Raw genomic sequence first — 17,690 nt, 5'->3', positions numbered from 1 at the left:
CATAAATAGGATACTATTTCATACTAAATCCAGTGGGCTCATAAACAAATACCTCATAAAAGGCTTGACTGTGGACCCATGTTTACTGAACTTCCTTGCATCTTTTGTCATATATTTTTACCCATGTCTGTTTTTGCTGTTAACTGTGAGCCAGCCTGTATATATAACAAAGTTATTACAATGTTTAAAAGAAAAATACATAATGAATCCTTTGTTGCTCACAGCTTGTTGTAAATATTTTCATCTGATGCCATTTCAGTGATGGATGTGTCAGTGTAAAACGGTGTTGTTACCAGTAACCAAACTAAGATCCACAGGTTTAACACTGCCATTCAGCTTTGGAGAGGTATTATTATATTTGTGCCATGATACAATGATTAGATGTCCAAGGAACTGAGGGGGACATGTCAAATGATGCTTCACTTGTGTGGAAAAATATCCTTGAAACAGCCCTGGATGTATGAACAAACCTTTCTGTCAGCACGATTTGGAAAGTTCAAAATTAATGAAATCAGTTTATACTATTCTTGTCATTATCAGCAGAGCAACTTTGTATTAGTATCCTTCATGCCATTCATTTGTGACACCAGTTTTCCTTTAATAGATATGACTGGATTTTTGGAAGCCCTAAACAATATATTAGATCCACAAATAATCAGGCTGCAAGCACATCCTTTTTTGAGCACTACTTGGCTGTGCAAACCATAAATGTTTTCAAATTTTGATAGTTAAAAAGGAAGATATTGTGACAGAATACTTGTACTTTTATGATCATCAATAAACATAGCATATGGGAACATAAGGTAAATAACAACACTATGAGATGAATAAATAGTATAATAATTTATATAATCAAACAGGCATAAATTGAAAGACATCAAATTTGTGTGAATTAATGGCAATGAACTATCATACAAATGAGGACTAATATGTTCTTTGAGGTGGTAGCAACATAAGCTGAAATACACTGGTAGAATACATGAGCTGAAATGGTTCCTTCGCTTCACATTAAGGTCTGGGAATTGATGATTGAATTTTCTAACAGACATATCAGTGGGAGAAAAACAATAACATACCCAACAATATCAGTCACCTCAAATATCTTAGCTGAACTGTAATGACAAATTTATTTGAATGCTGTCAAATTTATAGCGACATGACTATGTAATAAAATTTGATGTAATACCTGATGAAGTGTGACAATGGTGGGGGTATCTCTCCTGCCTTTTTTCATTTGATGGGCTAGACATTCTTCATCATATAGGCAACCTACTCACACTGCTGAGGATTGCCTAAGTTATATATTATGTTTATCAGAAAAGATAATCAGCATAACATACCAAGTTATAAACTGCAGCACACCTTCTATTTAGATGTCTGAAAGTAAGTTAAAAATTTCACTAATAAGAGTATACATGTCAAACGACAACTATATGATGTGGGTGCAACAGTACATTTAGGTATTGTTTCAGTTTATAAATCAGAGAAACACTGCATGTCTGTTAGAAAATATTTACATTTTTCTTAAAAGAAACAAATAGATAATCCAGACCCATTACAATATATATGAATTACAAAACCATTTTCATTTTATACCAGAAAAATGTGAAATTAATCACCAAATAATATTGTCAACTGATTCATATTACATCAGATGCTTTTTGTATGGTGTACATATATTATTATATTTTGACATGACCAAGAATGTTAAACTGGAAGCCCATTATGGTTCCTATTAGGAACTTACATCTTGAGTCTTTTTATCCAGCAGACACTTTGATTCTACTCTTGCGAGTAAGCAAATCATGGGAACAAATACATTTGCCTGACACTACTATTTAATTGTTTATGACAATTTCATTTTGTACCTGCCACTATGTTTTTTTTTTTAAAACAAAAACTCAATACTATTGCAAAGAACATGAGGTTTAATACTGTGTCAGAATTTTAGTATCCCAGCATACATTATCATACAGGAGGCACCTTTGTGAACAAATCGTATTATATATGCTGTTTACAACTCATTATATTAAATGAATACAACTGGTACAAATCAAGTGATGGCCAATGAAACATTTGTGCATGTTTATCATGTTTCACATTTTTTCCTTTTTAGTTCCACAAAACTATTACAGATGTATAGGAACCTCAGCTGCTTACCGTTTCTGATATGGTTCTTTTTGTTTATGACAGTATACATCTGTGTAACTGTATAGTACAGTCCAAAAAAATGAAGTTTGTGCCTGAAAGGTCAACACTGCATTTTCGAACTACTGGAGATGCAAATGCTCTTCAGGGTTCTTTTGCATTCCTTCTACAGGAAAATAATATAGCCAAGTACAGTTTATGCTTAATTCTATGTTTTATTTGCCCAGAGTATGTTAGACACATTGTCTGACTCTCTCTCTCTTAAGCACAACAAGGTACTGTGCTCCCCTTTTTAAAAGGCACATGCTTCATTTGATTATGCTGTAACTTTGTTTATTTTAGTACAAAATAAGAGAAACTGGTTTGGGTAGTGCATAACTTGGTGCTCTCCTGTTATGCATGTGGTTTGCCTGTTGCAGCTAAAGGAGAATGGAACAGCTTGCATATTCCTGTGTCTATCACCATTACGATATTCTTCTCCATCCTGCAGAGCAAAGAACAACTTTCATACATAAAACAACTCTCTTACGAGACCAATATTGCTTGCTCCAGGATGAACTTTACAAAATTTACACATGCAATAATTGTCTTTCAGGAACACAATACCAGTGCACACAAAAATCATTAACCAGCAGAGTTTTGTTACACAATTTTGTCACACACAAATAAGAACTGCATCCAAAAGAATTACTATTTTTACCTTGCAAATGAAGTACCAAAACCAATGGTGTTAAGGTTTCAGTTAATAAAAACATCAGAGATAGTTGTCTTCCAAAAATAAATTGTCTACACACGTCCTTTAAGCTTCCCAAACATCACAGACATCAAAATGAAAATCATAACAATGAGAAACAACATAACTTGCCAATTGCAGTCTGGACAGGACACTTTTTCCTAGTTTTTGTAATATAATTTGAACAGAACTCTCAACAATATGAGAAAGATTCTGTACAGGCTTTCTGTTCAACTGGATGTTGTCTTTTAATGTTGTTTAGAACTGTCCACTTAATTTAGAGGCTCACTTTGTGCAGCAAACAGTTTCATCTCATTTGCTTTTCCATAAGTAGTAAGTCACACTTTTAAAATTTGATTATCACTGATCATATTATTATCCACCACAGGTGCACTACAAATAACCTTAAGAGAAATTATGCAGAGAACTCAAGTGTGTTGATTACTGATAGGAAATAAAAATTCAAGAGTTTTGTGGAATAAAGTTGTAATTTCAGTTCTGACATTACTAGAAATGAGAATTCTGATTCATAGATTCTTTTATAAGTCTGACAAATAGCAATTATAACATTACTTTTAGAGTGAGACCACACTGGCACTTACACAAACAATATCCTCTTTTGTGAACAGCAGAATTTTGGAAGATACATAGTCATAAATATTTATGTGTCCTTTTTGAAAAGACTGATAGTCCATCTCTATTCTACATAATTTTTCAATAACAAAATTGCTCCCATGTAACTGAAGTTCTGGATAAATCTTCACAGAAGATTCCAACCAGCTTCTTGTTCTGATACATCAATGTTTGTAAGGGTATTCGCTGAGATATTCCTTTAATGTTAATGGCAATGGGAGATGTGTAGGGCGTCGTCCATTTAGTACACGATTCACAGCCAGCCTGGCACAGTGCTGCAAACTTGGTGGGTGCCCTTGTCGATAGAGTGGACGAGTCAGTACAATTGGTGAATACATCTGGCCATGCGCGTCCACCCACACCTGCTCTTTGCCTCCTGTGAAACAAAAGAATATTAATTAATATTTGTGCCTTCCTCTGGTGTGCACAAGTTAAATGCTCTCAATATTTTGCTGCCTTACATTTTTCAACATTTTGTAAAGAATTCGACAGGTCAAATTTCCTTTACCATTCTAATTCATTTCCAGAAGTATTTGAAAATATTAGTTTTGGCATAAGTTCATAGCATTTTTGTTTTGAATGTTGGTATTCTGGTTGCTATGATTTTATTTATCAATTATCATTATTTGTAGTCCACTGTTGTTATTCAAGTTTACATATTATGATTCAGCCATTTGCTCAGAGATAGAGAGTGGAGCTGTGGATACTAGAAAATGGAGTGCCTAATCGAGAAATTGGAACATTTCCAATATGTTCTGTTCGATTTCAGTAGAGAGTTGACAGCAGCAGAGGCAGCCAGAGACATCTGCACCATGTAAGGGGGTAATGCCATTGGACACAACATGGGAAGAGCATGGTTTTCTCATTTTAAGAAGCATCATTTTTGACGTTAGTGGTTCTCTATGCTCAGGAGCATCTTCAGAGTTTGATGAAGATCATTTAAACGCATTAATCCACAATGATCCACTTCAGTGTACTAGAGGATTGTCAGTTGTGATGAACTATGTTCATTGCACCATTGTGCAACATTTGCATTCAGTGGGAAAGGTAAAAGATCAGTTGTATGGGTACCACATGCTCTAAGACAACATCACAAAAATCAGCAGGTGACCATTTATGCATCTCTGCTTGCTCGTATCAGCTGGCTCATGAACAACACTGACCATTCCCATCCTGTATCATTACTGGTGACAAAAAAATGCTGTCTTTATGCCAAGATAAGGAAAAGAAACGAATTATTGAGCCCAAATGAAGCAACAACTCTCTTACAAAGACCTGCGCGCATCCAGTCTAGTGAACTACAAATTGCTTCCCCAAGGTGTAACCATCACTGTTGACATTGATTATAACAAACTGAGACATCTTGCAAATGTAATCCAAGGACAATAACCAGGCAGACTGTATGAAGTGACGCTACTCCATGATAACACCCACCTGCATTTTGCAAGACAGAAAAAAACAAACACTACACAGGAGTTGGGTTGTTAAGTCATTCATCATGCACCTTATTCATCTGATCTTGCATCCTCTGATTTTCACCTTTCCCATTCTCAAACAACCTTCAAGGAACTTCCTTTCCAGATGAAAATGAGCTCTGAACATGACTCAACAAGTTCTTTGCCTGACTGATTTCTACAGTTGCGGAATCGAAAAATTACCCCACCATTGCCAACTATTGTAAACAGTGAAGGAGAATACATTATTGATGTCTCTGTTATGTGTATCAGTTGTGTTTATTAAACTTATGGAAAAACATTATGAACTTATGCACCAACCAAATATTTCTAATTCTATTGACACTATTGTTTATTACAACTTTTGATTAATATCTTTCTGGTTTTCTGTGAGGACTAAGTAGAATTTCTTGTTCTCAACAGCACAGAAGAAAGATTAAAAAGGTAAGAGTAGCTCTGCAGGTATAGGTACAGATATGCTAGTTTACAACAGTATAGGCTTTTGCTGAAAATTGATAACCATCTTTTTAATATCTTTGTATGGGAAAAAGAAAAATGCTTAAATCAAAGAATGTGTTGAGTTGCAGAGGGGCACAACAAAAAGACTGCAATACATTTGAGTTTTTGGCCTCAAGACCTTCTTCTAAAGCAGAAAACACACCCTCACATTCACACACGCATAACTCATACACATGGGACCACTGTCTTTGGCCACTGAGGCAGGTGTATATGCAGTCTGGCCTCAGTACCCAGAGACAGTGGTTATGTGTGTATTGTCTGCAACACAGTGTCTCCTCTAAATGATGAGTAACAATCCTTTCCATATTACTGTCATTATTTCATCCTGGATTTTCCATTGTTTTAAATCAATGGAAGAATAGCCATGTTATGTCACTGCCTCCCTTTAACTGAGAAATTTCTCCACTTACATTTATGCGCAGACCTATACTGTGATCTTGAAAACCAAGCTACAGTGCACTGTTACCTGAGTGTAAAAGTCCTGGTAAGTGGAGAAGACAAAATCCAAGGGCCAAGTTACGATCAGGACTCAGACCAGCTGATTTCTCATTGTACTTATAACCACAAGGCAAATAACCCTACACAATATGATAGTGTTGGCAATCTTGAATGTAAACCTCTTTCTTTTCGTAGAAGATCTTTACAATGATTGTCACAGAATGACAGACCACTGTCACACAAATAGAATGTGCATAAATCTTCCACATGGCACAGGGCCACATTTACAGCTTGCCATATTGCAATTACTTAAAGGCAGGTTGTGCCACACAAATAATTACTAACAGTTACATAATAAGGAAGTGATAGAAAGAGAGAACAAAAGAGTAGATGTACCAATAAATATGGTGACTTGGACAACTTGTATACAATTTATTTCTCAAGAACCTCCAGTTTCTCCACATACCTGCAGCACAATCTCGGTGCTGGGAGGAGGCCCGCCTCTGCGTCTCGGCAACGTAATGCTCGACCAATGCAACGACGCAGTTGAAGAGTGGCATGCTGGCAGTGAGTCGTGCCTCGGAATCGAGCCGAAACTGGCCTGCGACATAGTGCAGTCGGACTGATGTCGGGCCACGCTCTGTTTGCACACTCAGCGAAAAGAGGAATCGAGCGTCTGACGAGTCGCGTACTAGGAACGTCCCGGGCTCTGAGGCACGCAGCAGCTCTGCTGACTGCTGCCACGACAGACCCTCGTAGTACCAGCCTGAGGCACGCAATGCTGCCTGTGTAGCAGCCAGGCGGACCAGGTCCACATCTGATGATGGCTGCTGAACCTGCAATAGTAGGCAATAGTGAGTAAGGTGATATAATGTAACACGTCACAATTTGCAACGGTATTGCACATTAGTGTTTCATAGTCCATTTCACTGTTTGCAGCATAAAGATATAAATCTAAGTTACTTGATGAAAGCTGTAATTCTTATTATTCTACCAATTTCAAGTATAGTTCCTTCTCAGTCACAACAAGTATGGTTGGTAGGTTGGCTGATTGGGGGACGGGACCAAGCGAGGTCATTAGCCCCATCTGATCAGGGAAAGAAATTGGCCATGCCCTGTCAAAGGAACCATCCTGGAATTTGCTTGAAGTGATTTAGGGAAATCCGTCAAATCTAAACCAGGATGGCGAGATGCAGGTTTCAACCATCATCCTCCTGAATGTGAGTCCAATGTGCTAACCAATGTACCACCTCACGCAGTCCAACATTTACAAAATCATATCAAGTCTATTATTTATTTCACATATATCAATTATAAACATACAGGGAAGGGGGCCAGGCCCAGCACTGAGATTGTGATGCAGTTTTTTAAGAAGTTTTACGAACTCATTTAAGCAAGTGATGGTACTGGTCGAAGAGTTCACTGATTAAATGAGTATGACACCTATGAAATTATAAATATGATACCAATTGTGTGTGTGTGTGTGTGTGTGTGTGTGTGTGTGTGTGTGTGTGTGTGTGTGTGTGCGCGCGTGTGTGCCCACGTGCTCATCATCTGTCTTTATGCGTATCTCTATCCCATGACCTCAGTGTATTCCCTTTTTTACAAGTGTTACAAAAAAAATCCACTTCACATTATTAAATACTGTGGGCATTATGACTTACAAGGGGACCTTAAAGACTGCTGTGCCCACTTTCATTTCCTTCATACTCAGAGGATTTAAAGCACAATACCTCGGCATCAGTTTCTGAATGGAGTATTGCGCATTTCTCATAAAACGAAAAAATTGCCTTTGAAGATTAGGCGATTTCCAAGCAGTGATAGGTATAAGACATTTCTAATTTCTAGGCGTATTAAAATAAATGAAAAGCTGATAGAGGTTTGGATAATGCATTATGGTTACATGATGAAATAACCAATTATATTTTTCTAATAAAAATTATGTCATTTGTTTTTAATTAGTAATTAATAAACATGTCAGTATTCACACTATATTAAAATTTTTGAAAAATGCTGCCAAATTTCAAGTAGCAAATAAAATCTGGAGAGATTCAACACACAGGGAGATTCAGTTGCCACTACCTATGGGTTTTATGCTATAAGGTATGCCTTCAAAAACAAAGATTTTCATATTCTCTTGTGTGCTACTGCACAAACTATTAATCCCACAAACTATTAATCCTTTCTGAAGAAAATCTAATGTAGTAAAATTTTGTACTGCGACACATTTTCGCCAGTGATCACAATTTTCGAGTTATTGAAGAACAACGCATTTGAAGGTGAGTTTTGCACATTTTTCTTGAATAATTCGAAAACTACAGCCTCTGGCGAAAACATAGCCCAGTAAAAAATACAACAACATTAAATTTCCTTCGAAAAGGTCCTATTCATTTTTTAAAGTAGGAGTAATAGTTTGCATGTAATGAGCGAAAGATCACAAAAATCTCACAAGTGGTTTCTGGAGGCGTTGCGGGTTGCATAAAACCCACAGGTGCAGGTAAATCACGCTGTATATACCGAAACTCTTTGAAAAAAATTCTGTTTGATATTCCGCAGCATTTTCTAAATTTTAATTTAGTGCACATACTGATGGTTTTATGTGATACTAATTAAAAACAAAATGAAGCAATTTTTATTAGAAAGTTATGCTTCAATATTTATTAATGAACATTCTGATCTGGTAAGGAATTACACAGATTAATCGAGGAAACAGGAAGAAATTGTGTGAAAATATGAAAAAATAAGCAAAATATACAAACTGAGTAGTCGATGCCCAAGATAGGCAACATCAAGGAGAGTGTGGACTCAAGAGAACGGAGAGTGTGGGCTCAGGAGAACCGTGGTCCCGTGGTTAGCGTGAGCAGCTGCGAAACGAGAGGTCCCTGGTTCAAGTCTTCCCTCGAGTGAAAAGCTTAATTTTTTATGTTAAGACAAATATTATCTGTCAGTCCGTCCGATGCGAGGTAACTGCGCCTAGTATGGGGATGCTACACCTAAGCACTTTTTTGGGAGTGATTAATACATCCACAAGAAAACATAAATCGGGCAAGGTAGAAGAATCTTTTTACCCATTAGCCAAGTGTACAAGTTAGGTGGGTTGACAACATATTCCTGTCATGTGACGCACACGCCGTCACCAGTGTCGTATTGAATACATTAGACGTGTTTTCCTGTGGAGGAATCGGTTGACCTATGACCTTGCAATCACATGTTTTCGGTTCCCATTGGAGAAGCACGTCCTTTCACCTACTAATCGCGCGGTTTATAGTGAACAGAGACGCCAATGAACGAACGGACAGAGCATAACTTTGCGAAAATAAAGAAGGTAAACTTTTCGCTCGAGGGAAGACTTGAACCAAGGACCTCTCGTTCCGCAGCTGCTCACGCTAACAACGAGACCACGGAGCTCCTGAGTTCCTACGTTCCTTGATGCTGCCTATCTTGCGCGTGGACTACTCCGTTTATACATTTTGCTTATTTTTTCATAGTTCCACACAACTTCTTCCTATTTTCTCGATTGATCTGTGTTCAGTTTTTCAAGGCCTATCCACTGTGCCAACTTATAACTAAACCTGAAGGGGGTGTGATGGGGAGGTTCCCTTGTTAGTAGTGCTTGGAAAAAACATTCTAATCTTTGAGGGCAATTTTTTTTCCAGTTTTGTGAAGACTGTGTCCTACTGTTTTAGAAAACTGATTCCGAGTCACCGAGCTTCAAACTCTTTAAGTGCGAAGAAAATCGAAACTCTAAGGTTTGCTTGTTAATTAGATATCTGTATGAGTCGCCTGTTGTTTGGCTACGTGAGGCTGAGTCGATTACAGAAAAAGTGGGGTATCCACGACGTTATTCAATCTGTATATTGAGTAGGAATAAAGGAAACAAAAGAAAAGTTCGGAGTAGGTATTAAAATCCATGGAGAAGAAATCAAAACTTTCAGGTTCGCCGATGACATTGTAATTCTGTCAGAGACAGCAAAGGACCTGGAAGAGCAGTGTCTTGAAAGGAGGGTATAAGATGAACATCAACAAAAGCAAAATGAGGATAATGGAATGTAGTCGAATTAAGTCGGGTGATGCTGAGGGAATCAGATTAGTAAATGAGACACTTAAATTAGTAAAGGAGTTTTGCTATTTGGGCAGCAAAGTAACTGATGATGATCGAAGTAGAGAGGATATAAAATGTAGACTGGCAATGGCAAGGAAAGCGTTTCTGAAGAAGAGAAATGTATAAAAATCGAGTATTGGTTTAAGTGTCAGAAGACATTTCTGAAACTATTTGTATGGAGTGTGGCCATGTATGGAAGTGAAACGTGGACGATAAATAGTTTAGACACGAAGAGAATAGAAGCTTTCGAAATGTGGTGCTACAGAAGAATGCTGAAGATTAGATGGGTAGATCACATAACTAATGAGGACGTATTGAACAGAATTGGGGAGGAGAGGAGTTTGTGGCACAACTTGACTAGAAGAAGGTATCGGTTGGTAGGACATGTTCTGAGGCATTAAGGGATCACCAATTTAGTACTGGAGGGCAGCGTGGAGGGTAACAATCGTTGAGGGAGACCAAGAGATGACTACTCTAAGCAGATTCAGAAGGATGTAGGTTGCAGTAGGTACTGGGAGATGAAGCAGGTTGCGCAGGATAGAGTAGCATGGAGAGCTGCATCAAACCAGTCTCAGGACTGAAGACCACAACAACAACAACATGTGAGAAATGGCTTATTGACTAGTATACTCGCACGAGTAACTTACCGTGGAGGGTCGCGGCGCCGCGTACAGGGCGGCGGCAGCCGGAGGCGCGGGGGCGGGCGGCAGCACGGGGGCGGCGGCGGCGACCACCACGGGGATGGGCGGCGCCCAGGGCAGCGGCGTCCACGCGAACGTCAGCGGCACCGACGGCGACGGCTGCGGCTGCGGGGAGCACGAGGGCGAGGACGGCGAGTCCTTGGAGGCGGCGGCGGCGGCAGAGGCCGGGGGCGGCGCCGCGGGGGCGGGCTGCAGGAAGACGGCCGGGGGCGCCACCGACACCAGCCCGCCCCCGGCCATGGCTGCGAGCGCGCGCGACTGCTGGTGCTGGTGGTGGCACAGCGGCGCCGGCGGCAGCTCCAGCAGCTGCTGGCAGTTGGGGCAGCTCGTCAGCATCGCGCCATTCCAGCGCGGCCGCACCTGCACACACCACACAGCGCACCCTCAGTATCCGGCAGCCGGAGCTTAATCCTACTTTTACTCTAATAACACGACACATCATCTCGAGCCCAACGCGTTCCGCCCATTAACAGGCCGACATCCCCCACCCCCGGGCGCGTCGCCCACTCGAGCAGAAGGGAAAAGGACGGAGTTAAGGCCGGTATTACACTATCAAATTTCTTTGTCAAAGATTTGATCAAAGATGTGATCAAATATTCCGTCAAATATATTTGACAAAGATCTTTGACGTAGCGCTAGAAGGGGTATTACACTGGCACCATATCTTTCGTCAAAGCTCAAGATGACTGACAACCACAACTTGTTATTAACCGCAGCAGTTGCATGTACCACAATTGCACTGTGTGCATATGCGGAAGAGAAGCGGGGGAAAAAAAAGGAAACAAACCTGGGTAAAGCCGTGGGTTTTACGACGACACGATAAAAGCATTCAACAAAACTTGTTACGTGAGCTTATAGTGGAGGACGTCAAGTCGTACATCAATTACTTAATAATGGATAGGCATACACTTCTGTATGTGCTCAGTGTAGTGTGTCCTCATATCACAAAGCACAATATTCACTTAAGAACTGCTATATCTGCAGAAGACAGGCTCACTGTAACACTCCGATTCCTTGCTACAGGAGAGGGTTAGGTTAGGTTAGGTCAGGTCTCCAACCTTCGTAATCTATTTTTGTATTCAGCTTGCCTCACGTTGTAAAGCGCCTCATCAGCTTCATACATCTCTATTAATTTTGTAGTTGTCGGCACACACCAACTGTATTTAACTACAATGTTTATAAAAACATTACAGACGACAGAATGCAGGGATGCTAGCGCTCAACGTGGTAACATGTCACATTGCAATGAACAGAAGACAAGCGACTTCTTTGATCAAATCTATAGCGAGGCCCTTGATTTGATCAAATATTGGACGACATTTGACAAAGTTCCTTATTACACCATCAAATAGCTTTGACAAAGATAGTGTAATACCGGTCTAACGGGGCTGGCAGATAGCGATGCCCGGTGGAGTCGACGCACCTGGATGAAGGTGAAATTCTGGAAATTTGGTGGCAAGTTTCTATGGGACCAAACTGCTGAGATCATCGGTCCCCCAGCTTACACACTACTTAATCTTAGACTAACTTACGCTAAGGGCAACACACACACACGCCTGAGGGAGAACTCGACCCTCCGACGGGGGTAGACGCGTGAACGGTAGCAAAACGCCTTAGACCAATGAAATGAAATGAACGCACGGCATTGTTGGCCGGGAGACTCCATGCGGGGTGTTCGATCGCCGAAATTGGAAGTCCTTTTTCGCTGACGCCACTTTGGCGACTTGCGAGTCAATGATGATGAAAGATACACAACACCCGGTCATCTCGAATCAGATAAAATCCCTGACTCCGCCGGGAATCGAACCTAGGACCCGTGCGCGGGAAACGAGAACGCTACCGCAAGACCACGAGCTGCAGACGCCAAGAGGCCTATTAAGACGAACGTGTCGGGCATGCAAGCCCGATCTTCTTCTGGGAAGGGGGTGGGGGACACGTGAGTTAGTGGAATGGTCAGCGTGTGAATTGTCGTTTTAAGACGTGATTTTTAGGGACTACATTCATCTTTGTATGTGTCATATCTGTTTTCCGCACCTTCATTCGGTCACAAAACGTTCGTCTTCTGCACTGGCGAATCAAATCTACATAGTGCAGAATAAAGACCGTGTTTAGATTTCGTAAAAGGACCGAAAATGTCAACAGCATCTAATTCTCGACGTTTAACAAAAATGATCGGAAATGGTGTTGTTCCGTGCCTGGTGGCGAGTGATTTTGTCTTTTGGCACAGTTTAAATTAAACTCGAGCGGATGTAGCGCGTAAAAACGTGTCGTCCTTGAAAAATCTCACGAGAGGGCACCCCTACTCGTCATAGCCGATTTCGCCCAGATTTATGGTATTGCAGTGCTCGGGAGCTCCAGATGGCCGAGCGTTTAAAACAAATTGGTTCCAAGGTTGCACTTGGCGCAGCGGGCAGAGTACATGGTAGTCTGAGTCTCTCCGTGAGTTTTTATTTTTATGTTCAATTTTAGCATTACTTACATAGCAAACAAACCGAAATATTGCCCGATGTATTAAATTTATTTATATCTTCATCGAAGGAATGTAAAATAAAAGCAAAAGAAAATTCCGGATTGCAAATAATTTCCTAGAAGGAGGTGTAGTTACAGCGTCCACGAGGACTCTGCACATAGCTTTCCCGGAAGTGAAGTAATGAAAGCTCACAGGACTTAATATTTCGCTAGTTTCATTTTGACCTCTGAGCAGCCCTCAACGTCTGTACACCCCCCCCCCCCCCCCTGTTGTTACGATGAATGTTGTCCCACCATATATAGCTCATCAACCGTAAAGTAATAAAAGAATCCAATTTTACGTACGAAGGTTTCGTGTACACCTCACATACCTTCCAGGAAATTTATTTTCGACCCAAAGTTCTCCTACGCCTTTCCTTTCCACGCGTTTTATGAAAATATTAGTAAATACAATACACTGAGCATTATTTCGGTTTACTTGCAGCATAAATAATGTAAAACCTGAAAATAAATAAAATATCGTTTCCGCGTACGGAACCGACGTCACGACACTCTGATTACCGTTCTGTACTCTTCGGCTGCGCAACGCAACACATCACAAATATCTCATGCCTCGAACCAAAACTGCTATTTCTTCTAAACTTTTGACCATGTGGAGCTCCCAATTTCTTCGCTTTTATTTCTGGCCAGTCCCTGCATATACAAAAAATTTGGACGAAATCGGCAACAAGTAGCAACGATCCCCTTGTTAGTTGTATCTCGAAAACACGCGAGTCACAGAAAACATTGTTACTGATTATGGCGTATTACTAGTAGTGCTATGCACATACTGAATTGATAATGCATATTTATAGTCTTCAAATTACATGCATCAAATTTCAACTGCCAGTACCATTACCCAGTAACAGATCGGCTCTCTTAACTTCGATCTTTTTATCTGATGTGTGAATCTCTAACCATTTAGCCTTTCAGTCCTGTCACTTGCGGCTAAAATGTAATCGCTTGATTTCATGGGCCATGTCTAGCCGAACATACATTTTCCGTAGTGTTCCACTTCACAATAGCCAAATGCAAAAAAAGCAATTGGCGACTTTATAAACAAATAATTTTGACAGTCGACGTCGACAATGGTGTATATATTGAAAACGAAAAATTCGCTGCAGGTGCTCTTTGGGAATTATCTGTGAGTCCAAGAACTGTTACCCGTAGTTTTTGAAATGAAATGAAACGATCGTATGGCATTGTTGGCCGTGAGGACCCATGCGGGGAAGTTCGGCCGCCGTATTGCAAGTCCTTTTTGGTTGACGCCAGTTCCAAGTCAATGATGATGAACACACAACACTCAGTCATCACGAGACAGAGAAAAATCCCTAACCCCGCCGGGACCCCGTGTGCGGGAAGCGAGAACGCTACCGCAAGACCACGAGCTGCGGACATGTTGATGGAACCGTTTTGACTACGACCCTTTGACAATCCGTGAGAACAAGTCTAAATTATTTTGAACAATGTTCACTCGAATGACTTTATCCTAGATTGATGCAGTTTCAGAAGAGCGGAAAGCTTCGGCACTTCCTTGTGGAATATAGTGGACATCTTTGCAGTATCAGCGAGTCTGCAAACTTTCAATCGGTGATCACTGAGTACGGCACTGTCAATTTGAGCCACAATTTTGTTGGTTGTACAGGTTTTCGATTTCGTCAGCGCTTGTATTCTACGGACGTGTTACCACTCTTGATTTGATCAGCCGAAGTTTCACCCATTGAAACCAAAAGGGAAGGGCAGTTTCATAAATTGAATTCTTTGTACTGGTTGAGAACAAACATTAAAAACTAAGAACTTTATCGTAGTTCGTAACTCCTTTTTTTACAGTAATCGTAACACATGATAGTTTGCAAGATCGATGTAAATTGCGCGTTAGGACAAGAATATTGACCTCACTGGACGGGAATAATGTTGGTCATGCAAATACTTACACTACGATCCGTGCAGTAACCTTGACGATCGCTCCCATTGGAGAGAATGGAATGCCCGGTTGAGGTTTCACGTAGGTTCGATAACGCAAAATATTTCCATAATTACAGTATGGTCAGATTATTGCATTAGCTGACTTCTGAATGCAGCCGAGGAGGAAATTTAAAAGGACATTAATTACAGATGAGTAACCTCGCCCCAACAAAGGTTAGTTTCTTAGCAACTGGAGACGGTTACCGTTGGTAACTCCTCGCGTTTTAACAGCTTCTATAATCTCACAGTCCCTGCCGGCTGCAGTGACATGCGAAGGACTTATCACGAGTATGCCAATAAAATACGTTTAATGCAATGTAGAAACAAATGATACACTTTTTGGGATAGAAGGTAGCATGATCAAGGAAAAAACTCTTTTTATTTGCTCAGTCACCGCATCAAAAGCTGTCTAAAATAACAGTGGTACGTTGTATAGTTGCTACAGCATCCTTGGGCGGAAGTCACGAGATGATCAGATCCTTTCGCGTATTTTTTATTTTAACTAATCAGCACAGTAAACAGATATTCCCGCTTGTTTACTTTCAACGAGGTTTACTGCGCTGTTGCATCTTAATAAAAACATACAAATGCCTGTGCCTTTTCACCCCGTTTCCACCCGATGTATCGAACAATTTTTCCCGGCACTTTGTGCTGTGGATATCTAATATCACATAAGCACTTATGATATGCGTAAATTAGCAGCATTACATTCTCCCCTTAGCACTTCACCGCGCACGCAACTCACGCTTAATAAAAACAAATTGATAATAATAAAGACTGGAGCGCCCGCTGAAAGGCAAACGAGTCTTCTCTGTACTGCGAGCGCCGAAGTGGACAGCACGCGAACTTACTTTGATGGTTCACTGAAAGATCGGCAACCAGCACATCACGGGTGAGCACCAGAGAATCGAGCACAACCGGATGCTGTTTGCTGGCGTTCGCGTGGATTCGAATCCACATTCCACATTAACGATTATTGCATACTACACTGACCTTATGGATCTACGTTTTTCATTAGTTGGTTTAGGCAAATAATGGGCTTAGTCCCGTTTTTGCCTCAGGCAACTTCAGTGCAATATAATAATTACCGTATTTCGTGGTATATTCATACACCCAGTTGGCTGCTTCTGTTAGATGAGAACAAAACTGTTACCCATGCCCTGATCCGTAGGTATCTAGGCTGTTGTCGGAAACAGACTAAAAAAGACCTTAGCGCCGGCAATTGGATTCTTGTTTGAGGCTACACAGAATTCACAACTGTGCTACACATTGGTGACGACGAACTGGAATCTTTCTCCCGGAATGCGAGAAATCGAGGACAAGGAGGTGGTTCCACGACACACACTACGAGGGCGATCACATCAGTGGAGACCCAAGTGTCGACGAGACTGTTCGCGAGCGGCGAAGCAGATACGAAACGCCAATACGTCTCCGAACGCTCAGTAATTAACCTTTAACGTAAGAAAGCAGTTAGCGCACTTAATTACATAAAAACTAAAGAGACTGAGGTTATATGCACCCGAAATTTTACAAAATACGTTTCAGATCAATGGCATCTATATGTTTCATCATCCCATATAAACATTTCATTTTATTTCATCATGTACTCTTGGCTTATCAACGACGTGATTCATTGGAACTGTATCGACCTCAGAACTGACTGAGATTAATACACCGAGCATGGGATATGTGGCGTATGTAGCCTTATCCCAACAATGAGTGAAAGTGTCGCGTCTGCTTAACTTATACGCCATGCCGAGGAAGGCAGGCACGGTCATGTGCTGTGGGTAGCTCACCACTAAACAATGTCCGCCGACTGAATGGCGCAGCCAGACTGACATCAGAGGAAAAAAGGAGGGGGGAAAGAGGGGGCGGATGGAGGAGAGAAGTCACTTTCACTGCGTCTGTATTGCCTAGTTAGTTCCGCCGTATTAATGTAGAAAGCTAGGGGTAACCACACGCACTAACTGCCGAGATCATGAATGTTGCTCTGTGAACGCAATAGTGCATAGAACACTAGACATATATGAAATCATAAATGATCCCTGTGAAACAAAGAACTCGAATTGTGTGCGAATAACATCGGCGCCTTAATTCTCCTGAACAAAACTAGCCTTGCATATGTATAGTGTAGATTTCTCGATATATAACAGAAGCCGTAAATGTTCTTCCCTCCCTCATCCCCCTGGGCACTCACTAGCAAGTAAATGACATTCAAAAGCGGCATGTAAAAAATATAGAACGCAATATTGACAGTGAGGTGAGTTAAAGTACTTCGTTTCCATAGAACTTGCTTCCCAATGCAATAGTAAACTATAAAACGAAGTATTTTCTATCTCTTATCTCAGCAAGAAAAATTTTAACTGTACGCCAAACGCAACAACAATGACTTGAACTACCAACAACAGAAACGAGATTTGCACAGCGCCACAGACATCACGGACGTACAATTTCTGAGCGCTTTAGCGGTAAACGAATTCCTGCCGGTC

At 40.8% G+C, this 17,690-nt stretch overlaps 1 protein-coding gene across 3 annotated transcripts in view; it reads right to left on the bottom strand.

Annotated features, from left to right (window-relative positions):
* Positions 1 to 824: 824 nt before the first annotated feature.
* Positions 825 to 17,690, bottom strand: part of LOC126278049 (cytokine-inducible SH2-containing protein-like) — a 277,315-nt gene continuing 260,449 nt past the window's right edge. For all 3 annotated transcript variants that reach the window (XM_049977843.1, XM_049977845.1, XM_049977844.1), the window contains 3 exons: positions 10,675 to 11,088; positions 6,392 to 6,761; positions 825 to 3,890 (listed from right to left, as the gene is read on the bottom strand). In XM_049977843.1, the coding sequence (XP_049833800.1) occupies positions 3,596 to 3,890; positions 6,392 to 6,761; positions 10,675 to 11,088 (1,079 nt within the window). In that variant the 3' untranslated portion in view covers positions 825 to 3,595. The remainder of the gene's footprint in view (positions 3,891 to 6,391; positions 6,762 to 10,674; positions 11,089 to 17,690) is intronic.

The sequence above is a fragment of the Schistocerca gregaria genome, chromosome 6 (genome assembly GCF_023897955.1).
Source record: "Schistocerca gregaria isolate iqSchGreg1 chromosome 6, iqSchGreg1.2, whole genome shotgun sequence".
NCBI lineage: Eukaryota > Metazoa > Arthropoda > Insecta > Orthoptera > Acrididae > Schistocerca > Schistocerca gregaria.
Note: the sequence above shows the minus strand (reverse complement) of the source record. Positions and strands in the feature narration are given on the sequence as shown.